At 36.2% G+C, this 21,180-nt stretch overlaps 1 protein-coding gene across 4 annotated transcripts in view; it reads left to right on the top strand.

Moving 5' to 3' along the window:
• Window positions 1–21,180, top strand: part of SPECC1L (sperm antigen with calponin homology and coiled-coil domains 1 like) — a 74,461-nt gene that overhangs the window by 40,020 nt on the left and 13,261 nt on the right. For all 4 annotated transcript variants that reach the window (XM_035898535.1, XM_035898534.1, XM_009643088.2 and 1 more), the window contains 4 exons: window positions 5,860–5,950; window positions 7,784–7,867; window positions 9,711–9,867; window positions 13,396–13,498. In XM_035898535.1, coding sequence (XP_035754428.1) covers window positions 5,860–5,950; window positions 7,784–7,867; window positions 9,711–9,867; window positions 13,396–13,498 — 435 coding nt within the window. The remainder of the gene's footprint in view (window positions 1–5,859; window positions 5,951–7,783; window positions 7,868–9,710; window positions 9,868–13,395; window positions 13,499–21,180) is intronic.

The following is a 21,180-nucleotide window of genomic DNA, read 5'->3' on the forward strand; positions in this document are numbered from 1 at the left end:
TTTGTCAATTCTTAGTCCTGTGGCTGGCATGGAAGCAGCCATAATCTCCTTCGGGCAAGGGACTGAGATCTGTGCAGAATCTGTCATCAGTCATCAGTATAAATGGATCCCATGGTGCATTCGATAGCAGACCTGACCAGAGAGGAATGAAATCACTGTGAATTGATTATCTTTGTTCATTTTGTACTGACTGAGAGTTTGGCCAGTTGGTGATTGTACTGTTTTCTGTCCTGTCCCCTCTTCAGCTGCTACAGAAGCCTAGGTACATTAAGATTGCATCATCAGTACTCTTAATACTCAGCTTTATAGATCACTGCTGGTTTTATTATGTCATTGTGTGAAGTGAGATTTTGGCAAAAGCAAACAAGTTTAAGGACAAAGCGGATGGAACCAGATTCACAAAGAAAAATCAAAGAATGTACTATGTTTTATTCCTTTAATGTCAGTAATTCTCCTGTTGCCTTCAAGATATTATGAACCAGAAATACCAAAACTTGATTTTTACTATTGGTCAGCGTAATGTTTTGGTAATAATTTTTCTCTGTGTGCACTGAAGAATCTGTATCCATATTGGCTTTTAGTGCTCAAGGAACAATACCTGGAACAGACTGACTGTTCTCCTATGCTCAGACTAGTGCAGCTTTTATTCATTTAAGAATTAATTTCATTAAATAAATGAATAGCAAAGAGAAAGAATTAAAATGTTTTTTGTGAGAGCATCTGCTATTTCCTGTAGCTCAGTCACTCTTGATGGAGGTTTTCTGAAGTAGTTAAATGTGACAAGTTCTCTGACAGATGTTTTGTTCCTACCAGTCTGTCTTTATATTTCTGTTTATTTCACAGAAGCATAGAATAATTTGGTTGGAAAAGACCTTTAAGATCAAGTCCAACCGTACCTCTCCACCCCTAAACCATGTCCTTAAGCACCTTGTTTACCCGTCTTTTAAATACTTCCAGGGATGGTGACTCAACCACTTCCCTGGGCAGCCCGTTCCAATGCTTAACAACCCTTTCTGTGAAAAAATTTTTCCTAATATCTAATCTAAACCTCCCCTGGCACATTTATTTCTGTGTTCCTGTAGGAAGAGGCAGACTTAATCTCATGTTCTAAAAGGCTAGACCAGAGCTTTGGCAGACAGCAGACTTTTTGATGAAGCTTAAGGCTTATTTCACTTTATTTACCTGTAAATTAACCATGAACCAAAGTAATCTCTTAGAATACTGCAAACCTGCTCAGGTTTACAGCTCTTCTTTGAAGTTCTCAATCTGCCAGAATTTTTTCAATTTTGAATTCAACTTCTGGTATAGAATCAAGTCATTAACAGCTGGATACTCATTAGTGCGAAACATTGCCTGAAAAGCAAAGGTGAGGGCGTGTAAATGAAAACAGCTTCTGTTGTCTTTTTGAAGGCAGGTGGTTTTCTTGAAAGTAAGTTCTTAAGGGTGGATGTCATGAGGATGGAGCCAGACTCTTCTCAGTGGTGCCCAGCGACAGGACAAGGGGCAATGGGCACAAACTGAAGCATAAGACGTTTCAGTTGAATATGAGGAAAAACTTCTTTACTTTGAGGGTGGCAGAGCACTGGAACAGGCTGCCCAGGGGGGCTGTGGAGTCTCCTTCTCTGGAGATATTCAAAGCCCGCCTGGACGATGTCCTGTGTAACATGCTCTAGGTGAACCTGCTTTAGCAGGAGGGTTGGACTAGATGATCTCCCAAGGTCCCTTCCAACCCTTACCATTCTGTGTTTCTGTATTTGTAATTATGCAGAAGGCAACTGGGTTTTGTGACCTCAATTATGTAAATTGCATTTAAAGAATATTTTCTGCTCAAGAGGGAAAGGGTTTGGGTTCAAAACCAATTTTCATCACCTTTTCTTTATTTTCATGTTACTACCTTGTTTTCTACTGTTGTGTTCTATGCAAATTTTTTGTATTTTTTGTCCATGGTTTTTGCTCTCCTGCAATTGAAAAGACAGATTCTAATACATAGTCACTATGTGAGTTGACCTATCAGCTCCCACCTTATAGAAGTCATCCATGGTTTAAGATCTTGAGTGAGGGTGGAAGGGTCAATCTCTGCATGGGTGTTGCAGTTCTTATCATTCATCTCACTTGCTTTTAAATACTATCACAGGGGAAATACTTACATGGGCTCCCACTGAGAAACTGGCACAATTTTGATATTATGATAAGATGGATTGGTTACAGAAAAGATTCTCCAAGTACAGATGCATCAACTTGTACCCTCTCTGAATTACGTGTTTCATTCACTTCATTTTCAAATTGGACTGTCATGAATTTCTTCAGTCTTGGGGAGTTCTTGTTTGCTTTGTTTGTTTTTCTTTGCTGTAATATATATATGTATAAGGATATACATTCTTGGATACATTTTTGCAACTGAAAACCAACCAACCAACCCCTTTCTGGCTTCAGGTCCAAGCCTGCAGTGGAACATAGCTGTTAGTTACCATACAGCAAAACAGTTTAGGAAGAGAGGTATGAAGAGAATGCTCTTCAGAATGTAAAAACAATCCTGATGGGTTATCCCAAAGCTTAGCTGGTCTGGTATGCCACTGAGAGTGACCAAAGCAGATGCCTAGAGAGGAATACAAGGACAAGGAACATATCTGCTGCTTTCCCCAAGTACTTTCTTTTTCCATTTTCTAGCTGGAGGACTCTCTGAAGTAGACGTGGTCACCAATGAATGTCCTGCTTTGCTTTGAGCATGTAAACTTTCAAGCTCCAAGCAATTCAGTGACAAAGACTTCTATATCTTTACTGCTTAATATGCGAAGAACTGTGTTTGTTTTGAAATTGCCATGTGTAGGTGCATTGGTGTGAAGTACTTCATTGAAGTACGTACTGAAGTGCAAAGTGATCAGGAATAGGTAGCTGGTAGTGGCTGAAGACCGTGTTTCCTTCCATAGCCAGCAACGGGTGCAAGGATGAAGAGTCAGAAGCAAAATATTTGGGGTTTAAGGGATTAGTTCATCCTGCCATAGTTCTGCCTCAAATTGGAAGTGTCAGGTTTTTGTCCTCTTTTACTTTTTTTATCTCACCTGTGTGCTGGTTCCTCTTCTGGAATTGTTACTCATCTTATTTAAAAAAAAAAAAGGGAAAACAAACAGAAAAATCTGAAGAGAGTCATAGGTAGCTAACAAATCTAATCTAATCTTCAAATTAGAAATGGCTGTGAGAAAGTAACTTTTGATCTTAGCATCTTTATCTGTTACTGTAATTATGTTATACAGAGACTGCTACATAAAGACATGTTACTTAACTCTGTGAACAATTTTCTTCATATACCACATCAAAAGTAGTCCTTAAAGTTTATAGCATTTTCTTCTGCTAGACCTCAGTGTAGGATGAATAAGAAGAGGATTGCTGATTGCAAAGCATGTTTAGTCATTTCTGTCCCATTAGTAGCCTCCATGGGTAGCCTCAAAAGCATGCGATTCCTCTGAATGTTGGATCCTTTCTTTTAGTGTTGAGGAGTATGAACACTAGTAAAGGACAAATGGTGTTTAGCAGTTAAGTGAGTTTTAGAATATATTTCTAGTTGAAGAAAAAAAGGTATTTATAAAGGGATTGGCAGGATCCATACATGTTTGATTGTTTTTGTAAGTGAAATGAGGAATAGCTGATCTGCAAATTCAACAAAAGCTCAAGTCAAGCAGAAGTTTGTAAAACTTGCAAAATGTTTCAGGAAGAATTATTCTCCAAGAGGCTTGGGCACTGTTACTACTATGTAGATCTTGCCAAGTGGAACTAGATAAGCATTAGTTGGTTCATTTTCCTCTAACTTGCTGTGTATTAGTCACTACGTTACTACTGGTAGTTGTAATAGTAAGATATGTAATAAGGAACTAGCAACAGAGCAGGTAAGCCCTGTCTGCAGTGTCAACAGGAGCAAAAAGACCAACAGTTTGTTCTATAACAAGGAGACAAACCAGTACACAACAAGCTATCAGCTGAGTAATACGACCACTTTCTGACAATATCCGTAAAGGATGTTTGTTTTTAAGTGATATCTGGAAGCTGAGAAAGTGATAAAGGTATATGGTTATCTAGCACTGTCCCTGCTCTGTACATACCTTTGCTTCCTGGCTGAAGTTCTGTACTACCTGGTCTTTGTAAGGACAATCCCAAAGCTAGGCAAAATGACAAAGTGAAATATCTCTTTTAACCTCGTTATCTAACTCTGTTACAGGTTTTTTTGGTTTTTTTTTTTTTGGGGGGGGGGGGGAATCCCACTCACTTTGATTGCATCCTTGTCCTTTATTTAAAAAAATAAAACATTCCGAAGTGAGTGAAGTCAACTTTAAAGGTAATGCAAGTTTGAAATACCAGATCTTATGGGAAGCTGTCATAGGCACTTCTGTGTGTGGCTCACAATTGCAGTCACTTTTGTCTGCACATTTAAAGGAATAATCTTTGTGGTGTACGTGCAGGACTTTTGATACATAAAGTGATGAAATTCTTCATGCTGTATTTTGGAGGTAGATTCTTAGATGGTTGGCAGTTGGTTTTTTTGTCCACTTGATTTCTAGCACAAAAGCATAACTCTAGTTTGATTCTAAATGATGGATAAGTAGCCCTGTAATCCTGTCTGTGCTACAGGGTGCTGCAAAATGTATACTGTTAACTTTTTTTATCACAGTTTTGGATTTGTCTGTCTTGCCTACATGATTTGGCATGAGAAACATCTGACCTTTATTATCTTATGAAGATAAGGCTCATTTAACCTTCTCATCTAATCTTGGGCCAGATGGAGAGCTGAGAGAGTTTTCAGGGTAAACACATTACTGGACTGATTGTGAATAAATATAGGAATCTGATAGGAAGGACAGGGTGAATAAAGAATGTACTACAATTTGCAATAGGCTCTTTGAAATTATTAATTTAAAAAAGAATAATTGTGGATGGTCTTCCCTGAGTCTTCAGTAACTGAATATGAGTTTCAGTAAGCACAAGGGTAATTATTGCATTGTACAGTTCATTTGTGTGATGCTAAAACGCTAATTTCAGTGCTATCCAGTGGTCAATTATTGTGTGCAAGACTTAACGCATCCACGATCATGTACTTGCACTTCAAGCTGCTAGAAGCCATACATTGCTAAATGTTTTACATAAAACTTGAATAAATACACTTGTAGCTAGTTTAGAGCAGAACAGAAATCAAGGTGACCTTAGAAAGAAAAAATAATGATAGTTGTATTTTGTTACATATTTGACAAATACTTAACAAAATGTGTCTCTTCAGTTCACAGAGCATTTCAGTTAAATAGGTGGCAACAAAATCTGTTGACATTCTGAATAAAGAAGTTTTTTCAGTAGGGTTTTTCTTAGCCCAAGGGTAGTTTGTATCACTACGCCCAATACACCACTATCCTAATTTTCCAGGAAAAGCCATGAAGCTGTAAAGACATCCGTTAATAACGCAAATCAAGCATTAAAATCTTAGCTACATATAGGAGATGGTATTAGTTTAAATAAACACATCAAGTTTAACTGGACCAGGTTTTTACAAACAAAATATAAATGAAGGTGAAAATGAATACAAAAACTGCAAGAGAATTCACAACCTTCATTTTCAACATTGGTTTGAAGAACAGTTTTGAATTTAAAGGAGTAAATGTTACAATATCAATGCATAGTGTGTGTACATACATTCAGATTGGCAAAAGCAACAAGTAAAGAGGACGTGCCCTTTTTCACTAAGTATTTTTAAAGGTTCTTTTTTTTAGTTCTTTTAAAGCAGTAATAATGTAGTATCTGAATTTCTAAAACTGATTCTGCAATTCCATATTTATTTTTTATCTTCAGATAATGTTTGACACAAGTATTCTTCCATTTCAGAGGCATTCTATAAGTGGACCAATCTCAGCTTCAAAACCCCTTGCTACGCTGACAGACAAAAGACCAAGCTATGCTGAAATCCCTGTTCAAGGTATTGATTCAAGTTCATTTAAACTTTGTTTTTAGCAATGCCATTAATGCTTCTTTTTGTATTTTGTATCATTTAGTATCCAAAGTATTATCACTTACACACTTTTTGTTGCCATAATACTTTCATAGCATCACAGAATATTTCAAGTTCAAGTTTTCATTATTTATATTTCATCACACATGGTGGCATATCATAAAGATACTTTTTTGAATTTTCAACAAAATCATGATTGCATCTGGATAACTTGGCATTATTCTGACAGTTTTTAATGTGTGCATAAACTGAGATCACTTGCAAAATCAAGGTAAGGTGATTTCAGGGTCTTCCAAATATTAAAAATGCACAGCTCTGCGGTTACATTATGTATTGTGTGGTGGTTTGGTTTTGGTTTTTTTTCACCCCAGAATGGAACAAGGATGATGGTTGGCATTGCATTGCATGTGAATAAAAAAACATAAACTTATTAAGTATTGAATCTTCAGGAGCCAGATGAAAAAAATTGAGTGGAATTGAGTGTTGATTTATCTGTTTCCCAATATTTCCCTGTTCTGTGAACTTTGTTTTGTCTCTCAAAACACTGTTCACAATGTGCTCTTCCTGTGAGAATGAATGGCTATCATGTGGTGGGTGTAGCTCTCTGATTTATGCCTGCTTTAGGGTTTTTTTTTTTGTAGATGTTTCTCAAGATAATCCCCATATGACTCCAGGCTGAATATTTCCTCTCAATTTGGTATTCCTGAGGTCTGATGCTTTCTAAAGGGTTGGGTTTTTTTTTTTTGTAGCACTTCATAATAGTCTGTATGTGCCAGATTTCCTTCTTGCTTTTGTTGAATGCATATTGAGGTTATTTGTACAATGCAGCTGGAGTTTTAATTTTAGAAACTTTGATATTTTTAGGAATATTGAAATGCCTTTCCAGGAAGATAGTTTAGAATTCTTTAATTGTTACAGAGTTCATGTGTAGACATAAGCTTAAACACAAAATGAGTGGTATGCTTTATATAGTTTTTGTGTTTTGTCAGTTAATGCAGTAGCAGGACTGCATTCAAAAAGAGAATATGCCAGACAGAATTCCATTTACAGCCATATATATTTTTAAGTGTCTCTGTATATTTCTTTCTACATTTTCAACTAATGAATGGGGTCTCGCTCATGTCATGGTTTTTTGTATTCAAATTGCTGCCTTTAAGTGTTTCTACGTAGGAGTCTATAAACCTTTTCTTTATAGTATAAAGGTTTGATTTGAAGGAATATTCCTTCAATAACAGGAAATAGTTTTGATTTGATGCTACAGAAAATGAATTTTGTTGTAGTTTGATTTTACTCATTGGCAGTAGGCAGAACTAATCTTTACCTACAATATGTAAAGGCACCTTTTTGACTCTACTGCATGGGGGATGGAAAAAAAAAAAGCATCTTTTTATTTAAAAAATAAAACCCCAACCCAAGAAACCAAAGGGGTGGGGGGGGAAATCACGAGGGACAAACCAATCCACATGATGAATAGCAAATTGAATATTTTTGGCCATGTACTAAAAGGGTATTCCTTGCTTAGCCTTTGGTTTAACAATTCATTTTTTATAGACCAGGGCAAGTGGATTAGTAAGAGGCCTTAGGGAAAAAGGATTAGGAAGGTCATGATGTATTCGTGGTGATCTTTATTGGTAATGAGCAAATTTAGGTCTTCTCTTCCATACAGATAAAATCAGTTGATCTCACTAAAACCAGCCAAACTCAGGCACTGGGAGACAATATTCATGACTCATACTTAAATGTCTTACATTTAACTGGAATCTTTGTTAATGATGTTCTCTCTTCTTTGTCTTTGTCTAGAACATTTGTTGAGAACATCTTCTACCAGCAGGCCAGCGTCTTTGCCAAGAGTACCCGCTATGGAAAGTGCCAAATCTATTTCTGGTAATATCATGTTTTTCAGATGATTAGTAAAATCAGGAACTCTAATTTCAACACTGTACTTACAGATATACTTTACTTTTTCAAGAGAAAACTTTGGTCTTCAGACCATCAAACTCATGTCAAAAAAACTATTTGGATATTTGGAATAGCTTATTTTTCAATGCTCAAATTTTCTATTGAAATATCTGGGGAAAGAAACTGAAGTCCAGTGCTAAAATAATAGTTTATTGCATCAAGTGGAACTGAAGAGATTTTTTTTTTTTTTAACTGCTCATCTCCTTATTGTTGCATATATGACTTGAACGATCATACCAGATGGATGAGTATGAATCATGTGTGTAACAGTTGACATCTGTCAGCTTTCCTTATATTACAAATAATTTTGGTGTGGAAGGTATATGTGAGGAAAGAAACTGTTCCTGGCTGTTACCTTTCACTGCTTGGATGTAGGATTTTTTTTTTTTTAAGTGAATGAGTCAGAGAAGCATATATTCACCTCTAATTAAGCAATTCCATTTTTGTCTGTGGAAAGAAGTATTTTCAATGGTTTAAAACAGGAGGATTGTTCTTACTAGATAACAAATACATCATTATACATTATCTAATGTATATAAATGTTTTTGCATATGACCTAGCAAAACTTACACCTATTCTGTAGGACAAAAGAATGTTTGCAATGAATCATTTTAAAATAGTCCATTTTGTGACCGGCATAACCTACAAATATTTTTAGTATTACTTGTAGTGGTTGCTGCACATTTAATGTTAACTTTGGATTTTTAAAAAGTAGAGTTGCTAAATAGACGTTTATGTAGAGTGTTACTTTACTGTCAAGCTGACATCTCAGTCTCAGCAGGGGCCTCTAAAAACAAATCGTTAAGATTTATAGTATAAATAGTGTGATACTGTGAAAATGATACTTTCTATAAACTAGGCAGAACTAATTTGAGAGAAATATTTTTTAAAACACCTATATTTGAGAAAATGGTTTCAAGAAGGAAATGTTTCAGATCATTTTGATTTCTCCTAAAAAAAATCCACCCAAAAGTGTTTTTTCACAACTTCTTATATCTAGTATTTCTAAACCAATGTACTTGCCCATAGTCATTAGAAAATAAGTCTCTGATGTATGTGGAGAGTTACATCTTTGATTTGCACAAACATCAACAATGGTGACTACTTAGGTATAAAAGGCAAACCTCATACTTTTAACTGGAAACTCTTCCAGGTGGAGAAAACGTAACTACTCCAAATTTAGTTTTACAGAGCATAATGCTTGTGCTTTCATTCAAAGGAAAAATTGTTTCTGCTTTGATAAAATTAAGCAGGGTCTGTAGAATGTGGCTGAATGGTCTAAGGTCAATCTTTGTTTTGCTTGCTGATGATACTTAATTAATATCCAGAGCATCACATACATGCCAATTCTGGAATAAAATTAAGTGGAAGTAAAGCAGCTGTCCTCTCTAAACTGTTTTGGTTTTATTTTTCTTAAATACTTGAAGCTTAGCAGTGTAACTACATGGATCAGAGAAAAATTAAATGGTTTGGTGTTAAAATTCCTTCTCATTCATAAAATCCTTCAAATGGAAGTAGCAATGTTCCATTAAGACACATTCATCAGATTTTCTTTGCTTCAAGATACAGGCTTGATCAGACATGTTGGTAGTGCAGTCTAAATCCTTGATATTTCATAAGTGGGAAGTTTCAAGAAAAATGTTGAAGCCTAGTATTGTATGTGGGTTTCCATGCATGGTTTCTGAACTAATGCTTGTCAGAGAACAAGAATGAGTTTGAAAGGCTTTATGTTTGCAAATGATAAATATATGGGCATTTTCCCCCTTAGTCTCTCGAAGAAGTAGTGAAGAAATCAAACGGGATATCAGTGCACCTGATGGAGCATCTCCAGCATCGCTCATGGCAATGGGTACCACCTCACCACAGCTGTCACTCTCATCTTCTCCTACAGCATCAGTCACCCCTACAACCAGAAGTCGAATAAGGTAAAAACCCTTTTCTGTGGTGCACTGAAATGTATTAATTTCACAGCTATCTGTCTGTATGTATCTAGTATATAATATTGGCACTATGACTGCAGACTCTACTGCCACACATACGATAACTATCTTCGATAATCTTTGAGAGCTTCAGAAAGTGTTTTCTGCAGCTCAGTGTATGTAGACATTAGACCAGAAGTTAGGCTTTTTTAGAGCTTATGAGGTTAACACCAAAACTTTATGCTCCACTAGAAGACCAAGCTAAGTCATGCTGCTAAATAATAGCATCATATCAGTTCAAAATACCATGAAGCCAAATTCAAGAAATGAGCTTATGGCATGTTGAACAAATCTTTCAGAGTGGCCAGGACCTAGGGAGACCACATGATAAACCTTAACTTTTGTAATCACAGCCAAAGACAAAAAGCAGCATAACTAGGTCTTAATTCCAGACACTGCCAAGTCTTCTAAATAGCCATGAGTGAACAGGCCTGGGTTATTTGTCCCACAGATGAAATCATAATGCAAGTCTAAGTAACAAATGGCCAGGCAACCCCCATTCATTAGTAAGATAAAAAGATAGGTCTGTGATAAATTTAAAACTTTTCCTATCTGTAGCATTATCAGTCAAAGGACTTCAAGGTATTTAAGCCTCATGTTATGCGAGTGAAGTATGTACTTAGCCCTGCTTCATAGATTGGGAAACTGGCAGACAAAGGTTAAATTACTTTCTCAAGACCATTTAACACAGAGTTTCCTGACAAAGCTTTTGTGCAGCAGAAATACTAAACCCTTAACGTTCTGAGACATTTCCAAAATATAATAATTACATTATAAAATCGTGAAGTTATTTACAGCTGCGGATGCTATTGAAATTATTTCCCTGAAATCAGCTGAGGCATGCCTCAGTGCTGCTCTCCTTTCACTGTGCAGAAATTAAATTGAGTTTGGATCTGTGGGTACTTTACCAGCAGAAATTAATATTGTGTCTGTTTGCACCTAAATTTAGACCGAGTACATCCAGAAATAAAAAAAAAAAAAAAAAAAAAAAGACTAAAACACCTGTATATGAACTTTGAACTGGTAATGTATAAAATTGCATTGATGGCAGCCTGCAGACTGTAGCAAATAGTGTGGCATTTCAAGGTAAAATTGTACAGTTATAACTATGGTATCATTACTATGCTGCCCAACCACTGACTGCAATGCTAAGCACTACAAGAAGACTTGGCAGTGGTATCTGCAGCAGTGGGTGTGCGGTGATGAGCATGCTCTTTGGAACCGCCCTCAAAATGTCACTGCTGGACTTCAATTCTTTTTTCTCCCTACCTTTTTCTGAAAGTTCTTATAAAATAAACAGTTAATGCTGTAGTTCACTAAAGCAAATACTTGCAGTTTACTGTTCCCTGTTCTAGTTGAAACTTCATTGGCTCTTTGATTTGGACCTAATATACTAACTTGTAAGATTTATATGTCAAACCATTTCTCATTGTCTCCATACAACTTACACTTCTTCAGCAGTGTTTTCATAACTGTGAGAACCTGATATAAACCATGTGCTCTTACTGGAACTTGAGAACAGGCTGTACTCCCTCATGGCTAAACGGTATGTTTAGCGTAAAGAGAGGGAGCTTTTAATTTGAGTTCTCCTATGCTGTCCCAAACCCCTGTTCTAAAGTTCTCGTAGTGTTGCATAATCTTAGTTGTAGATTGAATATGCAATCCCATTGTTACTTGTTTCAATCACCAATGCAAAAAATACACCAGTTTGGGTTGTTGAAATATGTACTGATTTAAGAACTGAAGTACAGAATTTATTGAAGCATCATTGTGGCTGTGTGGTACCTATGAAGTTTAGATAGAGTAACCAATTCAGATAATTTATTTCATATTTAAAATTAGCAACTTCCTTGTGTTAAATCTGAGATTAGCAGTTAGGTTTGAAGGCTCATACTGCTATCTTTCATACTGAAAGGCACTTACTGTTTCCTGTTTGTTGTTCTGCTATGCATATATTTTCATGGATGTTTCAAATGCCACCACTGATATCTCCTTCTAAGCAACTTTGAGATCTTGCCAACTGTATTTAGTGAAGGCTGGCCAAGCAAATTGCAATCTGTATACTTAAGATTAGTGTCTTAGAACATTTTGTTGTATGTTGGCACGTGTTCTCTCCTTTTATGTGTTGAGTGACAGATGCTGATACATGGAACAGTCTCTGGTGTTCCGCTGGTAGCACACATACATGAAGAAATCCACATTCCCTGGATGCTTTCTTTTCCCCTAGCAGGACCTGCAGTATTGCTACCTGTAAAGCTGCAGCAGAGTATCCACTGAAAATACTATGTTTTTCCATCCTCCACCCCTCTTTCCAGTCACCAAATGGGTTGTAAAGAACAAAGAGCTAAAGATGTGAGAGTGAATGTATACAATCTGTATGTCTTTTTGGAAATACCCTAAGTTACTCCTTTGTCTATCATATTTGTGGATGTTGTGCAAATCTTGCTTACCTCTGCATACAAGTCTTTAAAAGATGGCAGATGAGGAAATCTTTGCAGTATGGATCCACTGACAGCTATCTTATTTTAATTTTCCAAATGGAAATTATTAAAAATAAGAAAAACTGCTGGCACACTTTCTGTCCAGTAACTAGGCTCCATAATGGTGTAATACCTAGTCTTTTTGTCAGAGACTGTTCACTAGAGTATCTATAGAAACACTGAATCGTGTAACCAGGCCACTACAAAAGTGTTAACCTCTATAATACATATTTTTTTTAATCTAAGCACTGATTTCTGAAGCCTGGTAAAGATATGTCTGTTATGTAAGACTCGTGTGAAAAACTGGTCAACCTGCATATGATCGTTCTTTTCTTCCCCAATCTTTCCTTAAAGGAAAAATGACTTAAGATAGCTTGACAAACTGGAAGTGAAATTAACTGATAGCTTTTATTGGTAATTGAAGGATCTTATTTCAAAAGAAGTGAATCATTATTGTACCAGTATATCAAATGACAGATCAACCTCATTAGATCTCCCCCTTCTTTTTTAAGAACTCCAGGTCTCAGGCACGTGTTCTGTTAATAATGGCATGCTGCTAATATGCAAACGTGTTGTTTCAAGGTGACATTCGTAATCAGCCATGAGATGCAAAAGAGATAACATCAGTTTATTCTCTTTCTAAATACAAAATAAAGTCACTTGAGTTAGCTTAATGGTTCAAGCTGAAACTTACCACGTTGTGAGTTTAATTTTCTGAACTCTTACAAAAAAATGTCATTGAGATTGAAAGACCTAGGAAAAAAAGTTTAAAGCAAAATGAAGGATGATTTTCTAATGAAAGAATTACTCCAAAATAACTCTTAAGTCTCTGCAGGTATTTATCTGTATTTAATTTTTCAGTCAGTAGTGCTGTACCCTACTACTTTCACTGTGACAATAATTTGTCCTTTTTTTTTTTTAAGCTTTTACAATATATATTTCTGTTCAAAAGATACGTTATAAGCTCCAGGTTGCACTTCTGCCTTGTTCCTAGGGAAGAGAGGAAAGATCCCTTGTCTGCCCTAGCAAGAGAATATGGAGGATCCAAGAGAAATGCCTTGCTGAAGTGGTGCCAGAAAAAAACAGAAGGCTATCAGGTAACTGTAGAGCTGTTTAACGTAGCTGCAACACATTAGAATCTGCCAGTGGCATAAACCAGGCTGCTCCACAGTTGACTGCATAGATTGCAATGGCACTGGTATGTACTGTACTCTCTTCTTGGAACACATGCTACAAGTCCTAACCTAACATTAATAGCTCTTTAGTCACTCTGCTCCATGTCGATAATAGCTTTTTTCTTAAGGGGGCAGCTGACCACCTGTTGAGGCACTGTAAAGCAGGCTTTTACAGGTTGTACTTTTGAAACTGTAACTGAAACTTTAGGAACTTAAGGTTTAGATTAATGTTTCCCAAATGCAGTTAAGTACCATTTCTTGGATTTCAGAGATTATTTTTTTTTGATAGGTAATTAGTGTAGGGTGGTTTGGTTTTGGTTTTGTTTTTTTTTTTTATTTTTCAGTGTGCTCCCATTTAGTCTATTTAGGGAGAATTTGTTTTGTGAAGGTTGCATTGTCTTGCATTTTGAACTTGGCTTTCTACTGTGGTTCCAGAGTTGGTTTTTTTTTTTTTCGATAGTCCAAATGTTATCAGAAGCCAAAAGAACTAACGAGATAACTATCCAGAGTTCTCCTGATTACATTATTTTTTTTTTCAAAAGAATAGTGGCTTCAGCAAACTAAACCAGGATGTTAATAGTCTGACCATGATGTATTTGTTTGGTTAACTTGTATTGAAAGTGTTTGGAGTTCCCAACACAATCCTCAGTTTAAGAACTTTACTCTTTCCATGACTTGAGACTCACAATGCAGGAGGAAGTTGAGAGCCGCATAACAGGATGATCGCCCATCCATAGGAAAAGTCGTCTTTCAGTACAATGGACAGGCTTGTGATATAAGCCCTCCCCCCTCTTCCTGTGGCACGTCTAGTTCTAAACTGTGCTATTTCTGAGGATAAGCTTCTTTGTGGAAAGAGCCCTTCTCCTTCCCCACATTTTAAAAAAGGCAGGATGTTATATTTCTTTATAAATCCTCTAAAACTGAATGCAAAAATATTTTCCCATATTGTCTTGAAATGAAAGATTAATTTGACAGCTTCCTTATCTGGTTAGGAAAAGTAATAGAAAATATTCCAAACTTTTCATTCTACAGTGGTGTGCATATGCAAGAGCATACTTTTGTTTATATAGATTGCTGCTTATAATTACTTGAGTTTTACAAACACTAGTAGAAGAATAGGTTTTGAGACTTACTGTACTTGCTTTAGCAACTGTAGTATGGTTCTCTGCTTGTATTGCTACTGAGCATATAGCATCTGTAGAGCCAATGCATGCCTTCTTTTGAAAGAGTAGGATAATATCAGGAAGGTACATTAAGACAGTCTTCTCCAAAAACTAACTTTGCTTTTTGCATGCTCATTTTTCATTTCTTTGTACAGAATTTGATTATTTTCAGCATGCAAGTTAGTGGTGTTCTAGTGTTTTAAACATATCTAGCACTGTATTAATTCTGAACAGTGCTTATCCAGCTTTCTGGCATTTCAACAGTGTTATCAATGCCAGATAAGTATCTTTTTTTTTTTTTTTTTTTTTTTTTTTTTAATTGAAGCTTTGCTGAGTTTTAATTTAATTTTAAAACTGTGTGGTTTCAAAACTGACAAGCAGTAAACAAGCATCAGAATAATTAACATCTCCCTTCCTCATTCAGTCCTACTGAAGGTACTCTAGCTCTCTTCCTTCTTCCCTGTCACCCAAATATTGACAGGGTACCTTTTCTTACCTCCACCTCCTCCTAGTGTCTTTTATGCTGCCACAATTCCCTTTTATCCCCAGCATTTCCTATCATCACAACTTCTTTTTCTTCTCTACCATTGTTTGCTTTTGTTTGGCTTAGCATCTGGGCAAGAGCCAGTGTGTGCTTTTTAGAGCTACCTGCACGCTGACTGACCAGCCATCTTCTGTCTCTGAGCTGCTGCATGAGCCACACAGAACAGAGGAGTCCTAAATATCCCAGCCTTTTCCTCTGTAGGAAAAGCAGTAGGTCCGCTTTCTATCTAGTCGCCAGTTTGTATCCTGATACTGATTTGAATCAATGTTAGCTATTATTTAGTTAGTTATAAATATACCAGGTTAAAGGAAAAATACTTGTAAATTGAGTCTGTAACAAGTTCTAAAATTACCTGGAAGATTTAAGCCATGATTTTGGAAACAGGGAAAAGAAAATTCATTTCTAATGCAAATCTAATTAAGCAATCCAGTATTTTTCAAGTATGCCTTTGCCAACATGGAAAGATGTGTTTCCTTCTTCAGCAGATGCCAACAACAATCACTTTTTTGGTCTTGTTTTCTCCCTCTCGCCTCCTGTTATAGTGGAATGATTTTATTTAAAACCCTTCACACACATTCACAGACATTTACACCAAAGTGCACTTTCCACCTCTGACAAATATATAGTTCCACATAACAGAATTTTTAAAGGATGCATTATGATAAACAAGCTAATACCTAATCCAGTTAAAAAAACATGATAAACTACTTCATTGTACAGTTTTCTTGATTTATTCAAGCAAATTTGGAAGGGAATAAAGGAATAGATTACTTGAAATGTAGTGATAAAACAATATTTAACTATGTTCCAAATCTGGTATTTTTTAAAGACTTACCTCAATAAAAAAATAAGGTTTAAATAGCCAATGAAAATAAGATAAATTCTTACTGATGTAAAAAACTGTATGGCTTTTCCTCTTACTATATCATTGTTTTTCATATACTGAATGTTGCTTGCAAGCAGAATTTCTCCTTGAAGCTTAGATTGGGAGAATGGCAATCTGCAGAAGGTCATTGCAGACCTAACAGCAGGCAGGTTCTGTATTGACTTTCATCTAGAGCCTGTTTGGTCTAGACAGTATTGCACTCACTAAGTTACTGCGTTTAATTATATTCAGGGCTGAACAGATCCCTAAGCCATGAAAGAGGAGAGTTACTCTCAAGGGTGTGGGTTTTTTAAGCATTTAGATAAAGGAGGAACGAATCACCTTTAGTTTTCAGATGAACAGGCACAAAATACTTGAAATTTGATCATGTGTTAGCTTACTCAGGATCTGACATACTGATTCAGAGTACAGTGCCAAGTGCTGCATTTTCCAGAGAGAAGAGAATCCTGGCTCCTCTGAAATGTGACAGTTTTATGACACTGCACATAAATTCCAGATATCTTCAAAGCATAAAATAATCCAGTCCAGCTGTTATGGAGCATTTACCCTAGCTGGAACACAGCTACTTTCGCTTTGAGTATACAACTAATAAAAATCCAAAAAAGGATGTGAGCATGCATGTTTCATGTTAAGAAGGGGACCAATAAACAGGATACACACATCCTTACCCATTCTTATCTACAGCAATATTTCAATTTATTTTCCATTTTTCGTCAGCATTCTAAGAGATAATTCACTTCCAGAAGTCTGACACCAAAAAAATAATTGTCACAAGATAGCAGCAAGAATAGACTAAATTTTTTTTTAAACCTCTCTTTAAGCTTTCTATGCTTCCTAATTACAGATACACTGGAAGACTTCCTTAATGTAGCCTTGTAGTACCTGTCCTCTAATTCATGCAATGAATTTTTCTGGAAAGACCACATAATTTCTACCTCCTATACAGATCAAAGCTACATGTCTCACAAAAAAATTAAAATTTATTATCTACATGATAGCAGTAAACAATAAAATTGCTTAGTGATTTAGCAGTGCGATTGGGTATGAATGTATGTGTACGTAATGCTGTGCTGAACCTACCTTGAAATCAAGCAATGCTTTCATTTGTACTTAAGTAGTAAGTGTAGAATAACAAAGCTAAAGGTAAAAGATGATTCAGGTTGCTTTTTTAAAAAATCTGTTCTTACATACACATCTTTATCAACACTAAGCTAAACCATATTCTACTCAGTATTATACTGATATTAAAAAAAGCACAAAAAGAGGACAAGACTGTGTGCTTATGTAAGCCTGTGTTCAAATAATGATTCCAGGGTGTGCATGCTTTCCCTGGTGCTCTCTGGTTGATTCATCAAAGTAGTCAGGCTGCCAAAACACTTCTCCTTGGTTTAAGCTGTGATGCTTTAGCCAAAAATTGTTGAGTTAAGGAAGGACATGCTTCCTTTTTCTGTTTGGATTGGATTCTGATACAAGAGAAATGTCAACTTGTTAGACTTAATTATGACAAAATTTAGAATAAATTATGAAGCTGTCTGTGTCTCTGTAAGTGCTTCAAATGTTCCTGTCTGAAGCTATTACTGGGTTTTTTGAAAATTACTGCTGCTTTTATGTTCTTTTTTGTGCCCAAACTGAAGAATAACATGTCTTTTATATGGAAAGAAACATTAACAGTCAATATTTAAGGGTTTTGATGGTTTATATTTGCCATTTACTGCCTTTTCACAAGCTGGGAATGAAGAGGCAGTAGTTGGGACTGCTGATAAGTGTATTCCAGAAAGACTTTTACTTTCTCACCTACTGTGTGAAGTACTGATAACCTCAGCTTTAATCCACTATTTGAGAATCAGTGAATCCCAATTCATAGAATCATAGAATCGTTTAGGTTGGAAAAGACCTTTAAGATCATCAAGTCCAATCGTTAATGGAATGTGGATAACAGTTATTTTGTAGTTTACCTTTCTAAATTTTTAAATGAACACTCTCTTCTTTTGTGTGTGTATGTGTCTTTAAAAACTTTTAAAAGCTTTTTAATACTAATTTTCTGCCTTGGGAAGAAGCCTGCCAAGGTCTGTACACTTATACCTCAAATCTTGTTTTAATGGTTTAATGTATTATAGTACAGAATCATGTTAATGCTTTTGCTTTCTCAGCCCACTTATTTTATCAACTAATACAACAGAGACATAGACACATGTTTTTATTTTCTCCATGTCCTAACTCATTTGTGAGCCAAACTGAGTTAGGATGTGGGAACCTCTCCTTTTGCAGAGCAAGGGATGGAGAAATAGCTGCTATACAGTATGCTCCTCTGCTCAAATTGTAATACCCATAGTTCAGGGAAATTGAAGACAGCTGTGGACAAGTCCACTGAAGATATAGTTAAAATAGCTTTGTTCTTAGTTTGTAACTGTAAGTTAGAAAGCATGGTTTCTCTAGTTGGGGTACAGTTTGCCTTTGCTGCAAGGATGCACTTCTGATTAATCTTCAAATCCAGTTCATTTACTGTTTAACCACTATTGTATTTCAGCCTAAGCTGATGGCTTGTTTTGTTCCTATTACATTGCAACCTTGTTTCAGGAAGAATCTTCTTACTCTTTTTTTGTTCTATGTGAGCGCAAGGGAACACTCATTTTGCGGTGACTGCTCCTACCCTCCATTTTGCAGTTTAATAGGAGCTTGAGTCATACTTGAAATGTTTTTTGGTTGTGGATCCACCACCTTGTTCCACTACCATCTTTTTTTCCCCTCTTTGTCACGGCTGTAGAATGGACTAGAGAATTTGGTATGTGTGATTATGTAAAATGTTATATTCTTATGCTCTGTCTCTAGAAAAGTCTTACAAATTTTTAACTCTGTTTTTTTTATTTCTGGTTGGAAAGTGACTTCCACAGATCTTTTTATGACAGCAGCCTGTTGCTTAACTCCCCTTGTTAGAGTTGCCTTTTTTAAAAAAGATCTCTCCCAAATCCTAGAGGTGACTTCACTCCCATCCTAAGTATTATAACATTAATGGACAAGGACTGATACATCTCTTTCTAGATGACTTATGTCTAGAAAGGCTTATTCCTCATTTGACAATTTATCTGAAAGTATGTCCTTCAATTGCTTTAATACTTTGTGGTCTGAAATAGCTTGAGCAAAAACTCCTGATTAGATTCCAGCAGAATTCTCTTAATAGAGGCAATTACTTAATAAAAGCAGTAACAAAGAAGAAATTATGTCAGAGATTTTAGGCTGATGTTCTGTTTACCGTCAATTCTTTGAGAAATAAGAGCTTAATGCAAGATTGATTTCATTATACTGACCAAGCTTTTTCAAAAAACCACAAGTAGTTAAAAGCATTTGGGAAATAAAATTGTGCTGTATTTAAATGTGCCAGTTATGTGCTCAAAGCCCTACATAAAAAATTAAATTTTCAGTTTAAATGACAATCTGTCCAGTTTCTATATTTGTTTTTTTAGTGTCTGACCAATATTATACTTTTCTAGTCTGAGAGGTAATAATAATTCATAATGCTCAGAGCAATTGGAAACAGAAACCAGTCCCTTTTAATTGTTTCCTTCCGTTGTATTTAATTCAGCTTCTCTGGATATATTAAGATTCTTGGATGATGGGTTTGTATTCTGCTTGTTGTCTGAATAATAAAAGCTGGACCCTACAGGAAGATGTAGAAAAATAGGGTATTCCAAGCTATTTTTGAGAACCAACCAAACTTGTAGGCGAACTTTTGTAACTAGCCCTTTTTTTTTTTGGATGTTTTGGGTTGGAAGGGACCCCTAGAGGTCATCTAGTCCAACCCCCCCGCAGGAGCAGGGACACCACTAACCAGATCAGGTTGCTCAGAGCCCCATCCAACCTGGCCTTGATGGGATGGGGCCTCTCCACCACCTCTCTGGGCAACCTGTTCCAGTGTTTCACCACCCTCATTGTAAAGAATTTCTTCCTTATATCTAGTCTAAACCTACCCTGGTTTAGTTTAAAACCATTACCCCTTGTCTTGTCACTGCTGGCCCTAGTTTTTCCAATGTTTATATTAAAAATTCAACATTCTATGGATGCTACTAATATTTAAAGTTAATTTTTTAGTTTGTAGTGTTTAAGGGAAGATTACTTTCTCCTGTTTTAGTTTCATTTACTGTTTTCAGCACAACTTCATCCTGTTTTTCTTGCTCACATGTTGGGGTGAGGGAATATACTTATTAAACTATGAAAAATGTCTCTGGATTTTGGAGGTGAGCACTCCTTCTGGTTTTTAAATCATGCAGAGTGTTCTGTCTTCAGCCCCAGTTGTTCTCTAGGTCTATTTTCTAGCTTAACCAGACTGTTTTGATACCTTGCAATTTCTTTCTTCATTATTCTGGGCACAAGTCTTCCTTCTTCATCGACAGGGTCAAACCCCAGGTATAGGTTCTGATGATCTCATACCCATTGCTGCAGTGTCCTGTTTTCTAATTTTGAGGAATGCAATTCTTGCCTGTTGATTTCCATCCTGACTGTTGCAAAGATCACTATTCCAGCTCATTGCTTTAACGGTATTGCATTGTTTGCTTCTCCTTTTTCTGTGCTCTCGCATCTCCAATATAAGCTATTGTTCTCACTTTGAAGGCTGTGTACCCTTCCACCCCTCTTTCAGTACTGAGATCTCATCTGTGCTTCAGTGATGCTGGTGTTCAGGCTCAAACTCTTAGATTTTCAAATAAATATCGCTGGACTTCCTCTGAAATGTATGGAGCAACCTGGGTGAGAAAAAAGACATTCTAAGCTCTGTGAGGCAAGGTACTATCAAACTTTATTGTATTTGTACAGTGACAAGTGACTGACTTTAATGGACTTTCGGTCTATGGTAAACAGGTATATTCTGCCATAATACCAATTCAACAGGTACTTGTTGGAACTATGTCCAGCATTAAGTCACTAGATTGGAAATGCCTGTGTTAGAAACTGTTAATCAGATTCAGCAATGCTTCAGCTTTTCTCCTTTAATAAGGAATGTCATATCTACCCTTGTAGA

The sequence above is a fragment of the Egretta garzetta genome, unplaced genomic scaffold, assembly GCF_000687185.1.
Source record: "Egretta garzetta isolate BGI_Z169 unplaced genomic scaffold, ASM68718v1 scaffold447, whole genome shotgun sequence".
In the NCBI taxonomy this organism is placed as follows: Eukaryota; Metazoa; Chordata; class Aves; order Pelecaniformes; family Ardeidae; genus Egretta; species Egretta garzetta.